The sequence below is a fragment of the Macadamia integrifolia genome, chromosome 4 (assembly GCF_013358625.1).
Source record: "Macadamia integrifolia cultivar HAES 741 chromosome 4, SCU_Mint_v3, whole genome shotgun sequence".
Lineage (NCBI taxonomy): Eukaryota > Viridiplantae > Streptophyta > Magnoliopsida > Proteales > Proteaceae > Macadamia > Macadamia integrifolia.
The window spans coordinates 1,270,740-1,285,664 of NC_056560.1; the positions used below are offsets into that span (position 1 = coordinate 1,270,740).

At 38.3% G+C, this 14,925-nt stretch overlaps 1 protein-coding gene and 1 long non-coding RNA gene across 2 annotated transcripts; one reads left to right on the top strand and one right to left on the bottom strand.

Moving 5' to 3' along the window:
- Positions 1-404: 404 nt before the first annotated feature.
- Positions 405-12,539, top strand: LOC122076592 (probable beta-1,4-xylosyltransferase IRX10L). Its single transcript, XM_042641983.1, has 4 exons — positions 405-1,083; positions 8,517-8,905; positions 10,064-10,305; positions 11,404-12,539. Exons 1-4 carry the CDS (start codon positions 945-947, stop codon positions 11,915-11,917), a joined length of 1,284 nt encoding a protein of 427 aa, XP_042497917.1. The 5' UTR covers positions 405-944; the 3' UTR covers positions 11,918-12,539.
- On the bottom strand, positions 2,233-5,145 carry LOC122076593. The gene is made up of 2 exons (XR_006139539.1): positions 4,829-5,145; positions 2,233-3,107 (listed from the first exon to the last, which is right to left on the bottom strand). It is a non-coding gene; the product is annotated as an uncharacterized LOC122076593 (long non-coding RNA).
- Positions 12,540-14,925: the final 2,386 nt, after the last annotated feature.

The window sequence follows — 14,925 nt, forward strand, 5'->3', positions numbered from 1 at the left end:
CAAAATCCTCTGTTTTTCTCATCCATGTTTTTCCTTGTTTTGCTACCTACAGAACGCGACACGTGGACAATAAGGAGACCAACGGTCAAGATTGGGTGAGGATTATTACATCCGGTGCGTTGATCTTAAAGTTGTCCATGTGTCACGTTCTGCGGGTAACAAAATAAGGAAAAACAGGGATGAGAAAAACAGAGGATTATTTTCCACAGTGTTATCACTTAAGTTTAAATCCGCCGTACGTTTATCTGGACGTACATGTGATATCAAGTTATCAACCCCTAAGGTTTTGTTTTATTGACCAAAAATGCGACAGATGTTGGATTTTTATACGTGCATCCAGATAAACGTACGTGTAGGTATCCAAATTCTTATCTCTTTCCTTTCCGTGTATTACTGTGTAATGAAAAAGGGTTAAAGGAAAGGAAAGGTTAGGTTGGGGAGCCGGGGAGAGCAGGAGAGGATCGAAGATCGAAGGCGGAAGGGTTCAACTGCTTTGTTTGTTTTTGTTGTCGTGAGTCATGAGCTGGAGGTACTGTGCTGCTGCTCATCAAACTGGATCACTGGGAGCCGGAAGGGAGGGGATCAAATAAATGGAGCTTTCACAATCCTCCTGCCCTGATTTCAACCATTTCCATGGAAGAAGACCATAGAGAAACGGGATTTTTAAATTCTCTCTTCCCTGTTTCTTCAAGCAATTTCAGTCTCTCTATCTGTATTTTTCTTCATCAAATATCAATCCCTAGCTGTAAAGCTTCCAACATTTCTTATTCTTTCTCCAAACCCAACATCTAAGAAAACTCTCAACCACTCTCCCCATACGACGTCCCAACGATCTCCTTTCCATAACTTTTTTTTTCCCTCTTTCAGACCTATCCTTGAACACCCATCTCCGTTTTCTCTTCCAGGGTTGTTTCCCACCCCACCCACCTCTCTTTCGATTCACTATGATCGAAGATTGGGTTGGGTTCTCTGGAACAAAGATGAAGGTTTCGACGTTCGTTTTTGTTGTTCTCCTTGTTTGTCCTCTTCTGATGATTGGGGCCGACGAGCTCGACCAAAATCCACAGACGGAGCGAATTTCAGGTGCCTCTTTCACACTTCTCTTTAATCTTCCTTGAAATTCGAATCTTGAGCTACTTCTCTTTTAATTATTTATCTTTAATTTCCATGAATATGTGTGTTTACCATTTGCCTTTTTTGTCTCCGGCTTGCCACAGTATTTCCTTTTTTTTGGGGTCAGACTGTTGTTTCCTTTGGCTTCCCTTAGGGGGTGTTTGGTTCGATAAATCAAATGGTGTATGTATCGGATATGGATGTCAATTTCTTTAATGGACATTCTTCTGAATTGTATTTCTTGTTGAAAAATCGTTTGGTTGCCTTGAGTCTGGTACATGTTTCTTGCTGGAAAACTGTTTGGTTACTCTAAATCTGTATAGTGATTCTTACTGTAAAACTGTTTGGTTGTCCTAAATCTGTGTAGTGATTCTTACTGTAAAACTGTTTGGTTACACTAATCATGTGTAGTGATTCTTCCTATTAAATTTTTTAGTTAAACATAAGAGTGGTGAAGTGAAAAACTGTAACCTTTTTTATTATTTTTTATTTAGTTCTAAAATTTATATTTTTAAATAATTTAAAAGTGATTTATCTTTAATTAAAAAAAATATACTGTTCTTTCCCCTAAAAAAAAAAAAATCACCCCACAATTTTGCATTGAAGCATAATTTGTAGTATGGCTCAAGTATCCACCTCTTTTGACAAAAAAATTGAGAGAGTGAAGATTCTATGGTCACTGGCAAACAATACACATTGTTGAAATGTGGACAATTGAAGATTTTTTTTTTCCTTAAAGATGTCAATCGATCTTGTTTCAATGTGGTTTATATTTCGAAACGGTTAAATCAGAACTGAATCTGATAGGAATTAATCAAAATCAAAATCATTTTGCATTCAATTTGACCTTACCTATTTCTATTTGGGTTTTTTTATACACACGCAGTTACAAATTCAGCCCATATTTTAACCAAACACATTCATGAAGCAATCAACATATTAATTCCAGAGAACTGTCAGTAGCTGCCTATACAAGACCATATTAAAGTCAGTGGCACGCCTATACACACGCAGTTACAAATTCAGCACAAAGCTAGACCATGTCCAAGAATCTTGATGGATTCGAACCATCATACCCTGGTAGATCCCAGGTGCTCTTCCAATTTGAGCTAAAGATTCACCTACAATCTAAAAATGTTAGTTTTCAAGATACAAAATTGCAGTGCAAGGCCACAACCATTAGAAGCGTAAATAAAACTCATAATCAGCCATGTGGCATACGTTACTTAAAACTTGGGACTTAAGCAAGGTTTTACCAAACAAAACAGTATATGGCTCCAAGAATTAGTTACTTAAAACCTGGGACTTTAGCAAGGTTTTACCAGACAAAGCAGTATGGGACTTAAGCATTAGTTGCTTAAAACCTGGGACTTAAGCAAGTTTTTACCAGACAAAGTAGTAAACCGATATCTGTGTATATTACCACCATCAGATATCCTCACCCAGCCCCAAAACCAAGCAAAACAGTAGCAAAAAACCAAGTGTTTATACCTACAAAAAGAACAAGGCATATAAGCAAAATATCACCCTACAACAGTATGGTATATCACACTGTAACTTCAGTAGTTTCTCATTCTGCAATATGCATATTGCTAAATACCAACACAAACCCTACAAATCCACAACATAGATTCTATCTATATTAGTAATGGGATATTAAAAGTCAGTAAAACAGTTAAGAAGAAGCAATCAATAATCAAACTTTGAAAAAAATAAAGTTGATCAGCTATAGGAGTAATCTATATAGCCAAAAAAAATAAAAAAATCCTTCAATAAGTGTGAAGGTGAAACAATCAAACTTCTGATATGGTGCAGACTGAGAGGAACCAAGAGACAACAGTGGGCAGGTTGAAAGCACGTTCAGAGAATTAGTGAAAATAGATCAGTACTAAGGGCAGAGCTCACCTTCAACTGTTTTCCAGAAGCCAATGAAACTGCCACATGACAGATATGGTGGACATGCTGCTTAGCATGGCAAGATAGCTATTCCCAGACTACGAGTAACAGCAAGAAAAATATAGTGTAAATGTACAATCAGGCATACAAAACTCCTTTATGAATTGCAAGGTTATAAATTATGTTGGGGGTTTTGGCCCATTACATTTTTTAAGAATTATTACAGCAATTCATAATTGCTTTGTGGAAGTATCTGCATGGCTACCCAGATCTCTTTATGTTTGACTTGTGATATAATAGTTGGTCACCTATTTCCCCACAGAAGTATCTGCTGGAAAACATTTCATTTAATGGCCCTAATCCATAGATATTAATTAACCATATCTACCATATAAAAAAAAAATGCTTGATCTGAATCTAACAGTTAAGAAAGGAATTCTGCCATATCCACCATAAAAAAGAAAGAGGCCTACTAATAAGGTCTGCCATGAGTATTCTAGATAAACAGACATCCAACTATGAGTGGAGACAGCAGTCAACCATTTTGAAGGTCAGAATACCACAATGCAAACTATACTGCTTTTTAAGTTCATATAGGATTTAGACCTGACCAGAGAACAGATTTCCTGCTCATTTAACAACAGTTAAAAAGTGGAACTGGCATAAGGTTAACTGCTGAAAAGCCAAATTGAGCAATGAGTCTGATGTTGGCAAAAGAACCATCATTCAAACTTGTGGCATGAATAAAATGCAAAAATTCTATAATAAAGGTATCCAAGCTCACTATTGTAAGACATCTGACTAGCCCATATAACAATGATAGATCCCTTCAAGTCCACAAAAATCAAAGTTGTGGACACAAAAGGACAAGCTTATTTGTACATAAATGTTAATCAAAGTTGTAAAAGGCCAATTTTGCAAGTTGTCAGCATCCTAATGCCCCGTGGCAAACAATTTATTTTCACCTTAAGTCCAGAGTAAATCAAAGTTGAGACACAAAACTGATATTCTGCTGAGTTCCTGGCAGTTTACATGCATCAGATCTAAACTGTCAACTGATGGAGAACATTACTGAATCAATCACCTGAAGGATGCATGCAAAACATCATAACATTAAGTTTTGAGATAAATACAGTCTATATATTCCATGCATAGATGTACCAAGCTCATTGAAGTTAAGATATCCCAGAGGACAATAGTTAAAGGTTAATTCAAATATAGACAAATCAATATAGGTTTTTAAAGCAGCAAGGTCACTCTGTTGCGATAAATAAAATAAATCAGGTTAAGTGAGAATGAACTGCAATAGAAAAAGTATAGAAAACAGGGAAACATTAAGATTCATATTGAATTTCAAAAATTTAATATTTTCACAATAAGTTTCCTTCTACTGACTTCATCAGATCCATATCCTAGTTCTGGCAGACCAATCTTCCCTTTGTATACATCCAACAGTTGAGGAACTTCCTTCTCGTACTTGGTCACAAACTTTTCCATGAAGGACTTATCACTCTTTATCAACACACTTCCTATACTATGATCTCTCTCCACTAGACCTTTCAATTGCAGAACTCGAAGAACAGAACACCTAGGGGCAATTGTTTCATTGGTTAATAATTTCATCTCTGTAGCAACCCATTTCACTGCACAGGGCATTGAATGGGTGTTTCTTCTCGTAGTTGTTCGTATTGTGTACAATGTAGGGGTATCCCAAAGACCCAAACAATGCCGATTAGTTTCCAAGAATCGGAATACTTCTAATCATACTTAATCGCTGATTCATAGTTCAAACCAAGAAGAAAAATATTAGATTTCATACCTATCAGCCATGGCCACCTCACAGGGCGATCAGGAGCTTCCTTAGTCAAATAACGGAAGCGAGAAGGCATAGTACTCTCTCCTCGAGCTGCTTCTGCTTCGTCAATAACATTCTTCGGCTCTCCTTCACCATTTTCTGCACGAGCAGAAAACCCTTTACTTCTGCGGGACGAAAACCCTACCGGTTTCCAGGAAGAACGCAAGATAACGGGATCTGAGTTGGTCCTTAAAAGCTGAATTCTATTTGGCAAAGGTGAAAACTGAAGAATGGGACTAACATGTCGATTGAGGAAACCAGCCAATGAGGTTTCTTTAGGAGAAGCTTGTATTTTCCGGGATGAATTTGGAGAGGACAAAAGAGACATCGACATTGAGATGGGTTCTAGATTTATAGATCACAGAGCTCCGCCATTCTCTAGCTCCGACGAGCAGGAAAAAGAGATGTTAAAAGTGGAGAGAAGCAACTTTGAGAGTTGGGGTTTACCGTCTACTGACAGAGGGCTCTGGTTTAGATAAACCTACAACTCCATGAAATCGAGAGAGAGAGAGAGAGAGAGAGAGAGGGCTTACCAGTCGCCAACGGCGGACTCTCGGTGAGATTCCTCGCAAGTCACAAGTCGCAAGTCGCAGGTCGCAGGTCGTAGGTCGGGACTTGGAGAGATCGCGGGGTGAGTGTCGCCGTTTGAGGGGTCGCGGGTTGAGATGTTCGCTTCAGAGCGTCTCTCCCATTTTTCCTTTTATATTAGGTCGAAGAAACGTTGATCAGATATGAGTTTAGGTGTTTAGGTGAACGCAGATTTGAAGCACATCTTGTGTAAAATGGTCATTCATGGGAAGTAGGGTGCTCGGATATGAGGGTCATCCTTGTGGAACCAAACAGCTCCTAAAATTAAGATTTATCATTCTAAAGAATGTCATCCCAAAGATTTACCGAACCAAACACCCCCTTAAGTAATGAGATTTAGGTTTTTCTTTCGGTTTTCCTCTCATGGGTCTTTTCTTATACTTGAAATTTGTGACCTTTTTGGGATCAGGGGTTCTGGGTTCTGTTCCATACTAGAACTGATATTGTACTGAAAATTTCAAAAACATTATTTTTCTGCATTTCAGATTTGTGCTTGGTTTTGTAAGTTGGCATTTTTGAGGTTCTTTTAGTCTTGTTTCGTTGAGTTTGGATTGCTTCCGGATTTAGTTCTGGTCCTATATCAATTAAAAGTCTATGCATATGGTGAATTTTTGGGGAACCTTTGGATTGTCTTTATCAATTCAGGTAACATTTCATAGTTCTCAGGATTCTCTTTATGTTTTATATTCGTCTGGGGTTGAAAACAGGGGCTTTGGTTTCAAATTCTTCATCTTTAGTAGGAAAACATATTGATCTCAAGAAAAACTTAGTAGTAAATGATAAGCCAGGAGACTTGCGGACGTTGCAACTTACAATTCTAAAAGGAGCGGACTGTTGCCTCAAGAATCCATATGAAATTAGAGCTCAGTTTCCTAGTTCAGGTTCAAAATGTTTCATATGTGTGGTGAAATTTTCTTGATTTCATGTACCAATCTGCAATTGGATTCCAGTCCCCCCAAAACTCCACTGAACTGGTCTGTTAGCCTCCCCAACGACTGATACTCACCAAGGATCGACCCAACTTGACTGAGTCAAGTAATTGGATTGGGATCGATGAAGTCCAATCTGTTGAGGCTGCCAAGGAAGGAGTCTGGTTGGCTAGACTGGTTTGTGAATTGGGGTTGGAGCAAGGAGGTACAATGTTACATTGTGACAGTCAGAATGCCATACATCTTGCAAAGAATCAGGTGTTTCATGTAAGGACAAAGCATATTGATGTGAGATTTCACAAGATCAGAGAGCTTGTGTCAGACAACAGTATTCACTTGAGAAAAATTCATACAGATCTTAATCCTGTAGATATGTTTACGAAGCCAGTTACTACAGAGAAGTTCAAGTCCTGTTTGGACTTGATTAATATTACTCATTGTTGAAGATGAGGGACGCACCAAACAGGTGCGGGTTTATACCTCTGATGAGGTACAAGGATGAAGACGTCTACAGGTTATCTTTACAGGAGGCTCGACAGAATTCAAGTCAAGGTGGAGATTGTTGGTGTACGATGTCTTGTATTCCATCACAGTTTAATCTAGGGAGTACTGGTGCAGCGCCTTGACAGGCAAGACGGCAGTCCCGCTAGCCGGTTAGTGGGATGTGGGGGTTGCAAAGGGGGCAAGGGGTGTAGGGGAGCGCAGCCCTCCGCTCGAATTTTTTATTTGAGGGCAATTGTGTACTTTTCGGATTAGGATTTTTCGCTATATATTTGTAGCGAGAGTTTCTTTCTCTGTAATGCAAGCAATACTGAGAGGTATGAGGACAAGCAAGATCTCATTTCACCGGGGATGTAGGGAACCTTGCTGAACCTCGTAAAATCTGTGTGCATTGTTTGTTCTGTTTTTCCATTATCTTCTGCATCGTTTTAGAGTTGCGTTTTTACACAATCTATCCTTAGATCCCTTGGATCCCGAGTTTTAAATCCTTGAAATTTGTGATAAACAATAAGCTGTTTGTTCTGACATCTGTTTGGGGAACTGAGATTGGAAATAAGAAAACTAATAGTAAATGGAACAGCTTACCAGTGGGAGAAGAAAGAAACAAAGGGATATGTTGTCTCCCACCAATTAGGAGATGGCCTCTCACCAATCTTCACCTTGGAATCTCACCAAGGTTTGCGGTCTCTCATGGGTGTCTCTCACACTCTCACACATGCACAAAGCACTCATTAAATGGTTGTCAAATCATGGAAGGCTGGAGATTGCCTCCACCTTTATTTATTAACTACCTTGGTACAAAAATAGAAACTCTCCTTGGCTAATGGGGAGATCTTACAAAATATCAGCTAAATAAAATTTACAAGGAAATAGAAACTCAAAATATAGAAACCTAATATTTTTAATGACTAAGAAACAGAAAATGGAAACTAACTACTTAATCCCGTATAAGGCTTAAAAAAAAAAAAAAAAAAAAAAAAAAAAAGAAGTCCTAGTGCACGAGGCTCCCACTACTGCAGGGTCTCAGAGGACCGTATAGGACTTAAATCCCTAATATCTGGGCTTATAGAATTTTCCCATTACAAAGGTAGACCCAAAAATATAAAGCCCATGGCCCATACAACCCATTGTACACTCAAAATTACACATATTAGTCCATTCTTGGTCCAGTTTGATGATCTGGTTTGTTGCTGGCTCTCTAGTTCTTCTGAACCACATCATTTTCTAGCTTTCAATGGTGCTTTTATTTTCCATCTCAGATTATGTTGAGATGTTCATATTATCTCATTGAAAGTTTAAACTTCATTTGCATTTTTTTTCCATAGTAGCTGAGCAGGGCTTGAACATTTGATTACTAGGTTTCATTGTAGTTTTCTAATAAAATTTGGTTATTTGTTCTAATAAATGTATATCTTTCGAAAAAATTGTTCTCCCCCCCCCCCTTTCTAAATTTGTTCACATAAGTATTATGAATAATATTTTGATCCTACATTTACATGACTGCATCTTAAATTATTTTTCTTTCGTAATGTATACACCCATTAACACCTGAAAAATATGAAGTCTTAACAATTCGAATCGGTTAAATTTCCACTTATGGGATCTGAGACATTTCCCTTTTTGGCCAACCTTAGGAAGCGCTGGTGATGTTTTGGAAGATGATCCTGTGGGAAGATTAAAAGTGTTTGTTTATGAGCTGCCGAGCAAATATAACAAGAAAATACTGCAGAAGGATCCCAGATGCCTTAACCATATGTTTGCTGCTGAGATCTACATGCATCGGTTTCTATTAGGCAGCCCAGTTCGAACACTCAATCCTGAAGAAGCTGATTGGTTCTACACCCCTGTATACACCACTTGTGACCTCACACCAAATGGGCTTCCTTTGCCATTCAAATCTCCACGTATGATGCGAAGTGCAATTCAGCTGATCTCTTCAAACTGGCCTTACTGGAATAGGACAGAAGGGGCTGATCACTTCTTTGTTGCCCCCCATGACTTTGGGGCCTGCTTTCACTATCAGGTAAATGGTGCATATTCTGTTTCCACATATCTCTTCAGAACTCAGAAGAGTACTTGTGTGTGAATGTCTGGACAAAAGAAACTGTGCTCTCTTCCTTTGCTACATGCTATGTACCTTAGGCATGTATGGGGGGTACAGATGTTTGGGAAATGGATATTGATGTACCACTGCTTGATCCCCAAATAATAGGGCAACACTGGTGCAGATAAAAATCTGATTTTGATGGACCTTTCTGATAAGATGCCATATGTTAGATCCGATATAGCCCAAATTTTGTGTCAAGTTTTAGCCCAAAGGGATTTTGTCAAGTGGCAAAATAAATCTTTGAATATCTAAGGACGATGGTGGGGTGCATGGACATACACTGGGTGGTATTTGATTGAATTTGAGTTTGAAATTTGACGTGTGGTTAATCAATAAGGCATACAACTAATCCAACAGTCGGTAGGCAGAAACAAACTGTCCATGTGGCTAAAAATGGTGGATCATTATGAAGGGACCTTGAAATCTATGAATATATTCTTTAAATGTAGGTACATGGTTAATATTATAGCACATGATGAATTATATGTTCTTCCCCTTTCCAGTTTGTACTCTCTAAAATATGAATGATTTATTTGAAGTCATGTCCGACAGAGATCCCGTGTCCATACCAAATTGTAACAAGTCAATACAGTTACCTGTATGTTTTGTCTTTAAGGCTCATGGCACTGTAAGCTGCAGGGAGGACTTGGAGGCATGGACCTACCATTTAAGTGGTCCTTGGGGGACTTGTGGGTATTCTAATCGAATGATTTTGCCAGACCTAGGGACATCTTATTGCAAGTTCAATTTTAATCTTCCTGTTAGAGTGTATTATTCTTTACGCTTCCAAATCCATATGTGAAATGTTAGGGTCACTCATTCAGTTTGCTCTAAGAAGTCAGAGTAGATGCTCTTACATTTGCATGTTATGTACCATATAGGCCTGATTGCTTAAGTTGCTTCACTAATTGCCCTCCATATCATATGTCTGCTGGTGCATTTCAATTGTTACAAGTAGAGTTCAAAACTCTGGCCTTTCTGAGTGGATTTGAATGCAAATTTGGATCTATGGAGATTCAATATTTTTACTTCCTGCCTGTGACATATATAGTTGGTATACATATGTTGTTGTAGGAAGAGAAAGCTATTGAACGAGGGATTCTTCCACTGCTCCAACGAGCTACCTTGGTTCAGACTTTCGGACAGAGGAATCATGTTTGTCTGAAGGAGGGTTCAATCACAATTCCTCCATATGCACCTCCACAAAAAATGCAATCCCACTTGATTACCCCAGACACTCCACGCTCGATCTTTGTTTACTTCCGGGGTTTATTTTATGATGTGGGAAATGACCCAGAAGGTGGTTATTATGCGAGGTATGCTTCTAGTTTCTACTGCACTTATAATTTTAACAACTAGCATAATTATGAGGTAGTTTAGCATCAATTAGAACTCTAGGTCAACCGCTCGAAAAACAGTGCATGTGGCATAATGGATCTGCAGTGGGACCATCTAGACTGGTCCATTTTGGAGATCCACTTGACAAGTTTTTCTTTATTTCCTTGTGGTTCTTACATTGATGGGGAGGCTAATAATAGTGTAGGGCCTAACTTGTAGCTTGTGATGATGGTTCTTGAACCCAGAGGTGATTTGGAACCCACAAGCTTTACCAATTTGGGATGTGTTTAGATTTGTCGGCCGCCAGTGAATTAGCCACAGAAGCCAAAAGGTTCTGACCAATTATTAGTTGGTATTATCATTATGGTTTTGGGGTGGATGGGGAGACGAACAGCTTAGAGCTTAGTTGTTAAATGGTGAGGATTGGTCTTCAACCTGGAAGTGGTATGGAATCCATAAGCTTTACCAACTTGGGCTGTGTTTGGAGGCGCAGTCAGCTGGTAGAATGTGCTGTCCACAAAAGCCAACAGGTGCTGACCCATTTGGGGGCTCTGGCTGGAGTTGCTGCAGTTTCTGGGGTTACCCAGAAGAATTTCAAGCAGCAGCCAGCATGATGCACCATATACAGCTGTCCCGAATAAGAATACAAGGTGCAGCTAGCAAAAGTGAGAAAGCACTGGACATGTTTTGATAATCTACTGCATTGTAGGTAATGTGATCCAAGCCTCTATTCTTGTCTGGAATGTTAGGGAATATATGGCCCAGGGTTGGGAAATGCCAACTCAAACAAGGTTGCCATTATTAATTGGATATTTTCTACTAGTTAAGCGATAGGATGTTGGATTATTCTTGGTATCTTTTCCGTGCTTGTGTTTCAAATGTATGTCATGTGATTGTAATTGGGTTCAAAGATGAAATTTTAAGGCATTTGCTTTGTGCATCACATTCATCACAAGATGATTGATTGAATTTTTGGCTGTTACACGCTTGTATGTCCATGCACCCCACCATAGGTTGCAGGACTAAACTGGAAAGTGAATAGGAATCCTCTAACTTCTGTTGTTTTGATTGCACAGAGGGGCACGGGCATCAGTTTGGGAGAACTTCAAGGATAATCCACTTTTTGACATCTCTACTGAGCACCCAACTACATATTATGAAGACATGCAGCGTGCTGTTTTCTGCTTGTGTCCTCTGGGCTGGGCCCCGTGGAGTCCTAGATTGGTTGAAGGAGTAATATTTGGATGTATTCCTGTTATCATAGCAGATGACATTGTGCTACCATTTGCAGATGCTATCCCATGGGAGGAAATTGGGGTGTTTGTAGATGAGAAGGATGTTCCTAAATTAGATACCATCCTTACGTCAATACCACCAGAAGTAATATTAAGGAAGCAGAGGTTGCTTGCTAACCCTTCAATGAAGCAGGCAATGCTTTTCCCGCAGCCTGCCCGGCCTGGAGATGCTTTCCACCAGATCCTGAATGGGCTCGCACGTAAGTTGCCTCATGACAAGAGCGTTTACCTTAAGCGTGGTGAGAAGATCTTAAACTGGACTGCAGGTCCTGTGGGTGACCTGAAACCATGGTAGCAGCAGCGGCTTCTCTGGGATGCCATCATCTCACTGTTTTTGCCTCGTTTCAGCCTGCCCCAAATTCTGTTTGCATCAACTCCATCTGGGTGCTGGCTTCATTTCATTGACACTGAAAAAGTAATTGTAAATCACCATTTGGTTGAAAGCCAAAACGATTACGTTATACTTATCGCCTTCCCTTCTTTGTTTAGGTTTAGGTAGAGTGGTAGATGTGTGACGCATATGTTGCACTTTGCCTTATTGGGTAATCATTATTTGATCTTATTTCTGACATCTTAATTTGAAGCTCTCAGAACATTGGCTTTTCTCCCATCTCTTTTCAATTCAGTCTGGTGACTGAATCAGGTGGTGGAGACAACCATCACAGAAAAAAGGGTGCCTTGAGTAAGGTGAAGATACACTTCTTGTTCCAGCCTAGCTTCAAGTGGTGATGCGCTGAGTTGTAAGAAAATTATATAATTTTGTTTTTCAAGGGCTAAATGCCCATATGGCTGAGTGTTGATTTGTACTTATATATTACTCTATTGGCTTCCTGTTGAAAAGAAAAAAAAATGTCATACAGAGTACAGTAGGCCCCCAGGCTGGGTCTGGTGTTAATTGCCTTCTATTTCCATCTCAAGGAAAACTCTTTTGCTCAACTATAGAATTTAATGTTTTTGGGGCTCTGAATTGACATAGAACTTTCATTCTAATATTATCCCTGGATGATACAAGGGGGAGGTTTAACCTTGTCCTTTTTTCTTCCTTAAGGTAGTCAATCATATAACCAATTGCTGCTTGAGAAAGCCAAGAAGATACCATTGGTATTAAAAAAAAAAAAGCACTAGTTGCTTTCCAAATACTAAATCACATCTACCCTTTTTGGGTGGTTGACCTTTTGTGACATGTCAGCTATTTTTTTTTTTTTTGGGGGGGCATAGCCAATCCAGAATGACGCAACCACCTGGGCCGATATAGAAACCATCTAAGTTGACAAACCAGAAAAACTTCTTAAAGCAAAGGGGTCAGGAATCTAGCATTAAGAAGGCTTATAAAAATCGTGTACAGCTAAAACTAGAGGAGAGATAAATGAGGTGTACAGCTTAAAAAAATCGTGTCAAACAGTATGAAAACATCTGATTTTCTTTCCTACCAAATAAATCAATCATCAATTAGTCTTAAAAAGTTAGAACAACTTTATCATCCTCCCTACCGTCTACAAAAGACAATCAGCTCTCCTCACAATATAAACTAGGTTTAATGAAGACTTTTCCATAGGGATTTGGTAATTTGGTTGCTTATTCTTAAAGGACTCTGTTATGTGGAGGCCTCTCTCTCTCATTGACATTATTATGTCTAGCTAAATCCCAGCCAAGCTATAAACTTTAATTAATTTTTACCAAAAAAAAACTTTAATTAATCAAATAAAATGGCAGTGGCAAAGTATGGACAAAATTTTGACATGTGACATACAAGTATATTAATACATGGTTCTATCTAATGATGCAGAACGTCCTCATCTCCTTAAACAAAGAATCTCCTCCCATGGATATTTGGCCCTTTTTAGCATGAGAAAGTGTCTTTTCGTTGCATAATAGGGTGTGTGAGTTAATAATGTCAAAAGAGTCCAATCGTCATATCATCATTGGTGAAGGAATTCTTCCATTTCTATCTATTCCCAATTTATTTAAATGAATTTTTATTTTTTTATTCTTAAAATATTAAGAGGTGGAATTTCAGAGTTGTGGCCTCCAGACTATGATCGTGTGTGAAGAATGAGTACTACAATACTAGAATTTAATTAATCTCAACTCTTAAATATAAGAGGTCAACGATTGATTGACTACTACTCTCTTTTCGTGTGGTAAAAGCCTAATAACTCTAAAGATTAATGGCATGAATACTACTACCTTTATAATAATGGTTGTCTTCCTTTAAGTTCTATTTTATGAGAACTAATACATAAAGGAAAAAAGAGTTGAAACTAACTAAAAATTCAAATTCTTAGATTTTACTAGAAATATAATAAAATTTGGGTTCTTATAGGAAGTTTGAATGTTGAAAAAAAATAAATTTAAAGAAAGGCTTGGTGGAAGTTTGTTTTATTAGGGACATTTTACAAAAAAAAAAAAAAAAATCATAGAAAATTTTAGATATATTTATGTTAGCCTAAGGGAATTGCTTAAATTTCCCGGATAAATATTAGGAAATTAACTTCTATAATATAGTTGACATTCATGAGGACAACTCGATCATATGGAGTAGTATTTTCATTGATAGATCTATAAAAAATAAAATAAAATGGAAAACATAAAAGTTTCCCCACAATGTCCGAGTGCAATTTTCCTCTCATATATTTTTTTATAATTTCTTTCTCCTACTCTGAATATGTGGATTTCATGTGGATGATACTTTTTTCTGGACAACCATTGGTATGACATATAAATTCCTCCCTACATTGACGTTGTGAGAAATCATCTTCCATGGAATAATAATAGTCATGCTGTTAATATCATGTACCCTCTCACATACTAGTTCCTCCCTAACATGTGACTATGTGAGTCTATGCTCTTTCTCTAGGCGTGAAAGATTCCATCTCACATTGGTAGCATGGCGTTTCTTGCCTATAAAAGTTTGTTAACATTATGGGGATATAATTCTTCATTGGTAGTCTTGAATCTTCCACACACGGTTCCATCCCTTTGCTAGTTATACATTGACATATAGTGATTAGAAGTCAATGATACATGCTTCGTCCTCTTCTTGAAATGTGAAAAAAATGATGGAAGTCGCGAAACATACACTATTCCTTAAAAACAAAGGGAAAAAAGTTTGTCACTCCCATAAATATTTTTAATGATTTTCTCTATCTACTCCTAATGATGTGGGTCCATGTAAATGATATTGTTCTATGCATCACCATTAGTGTGGCATGGCCGCATGGTAGATTTCTCACACATTGAAACCCTCTCTCTCGTAAGTTACAAAATTATCCACCAACACCACGGTAGTGCAAAGCACCACAT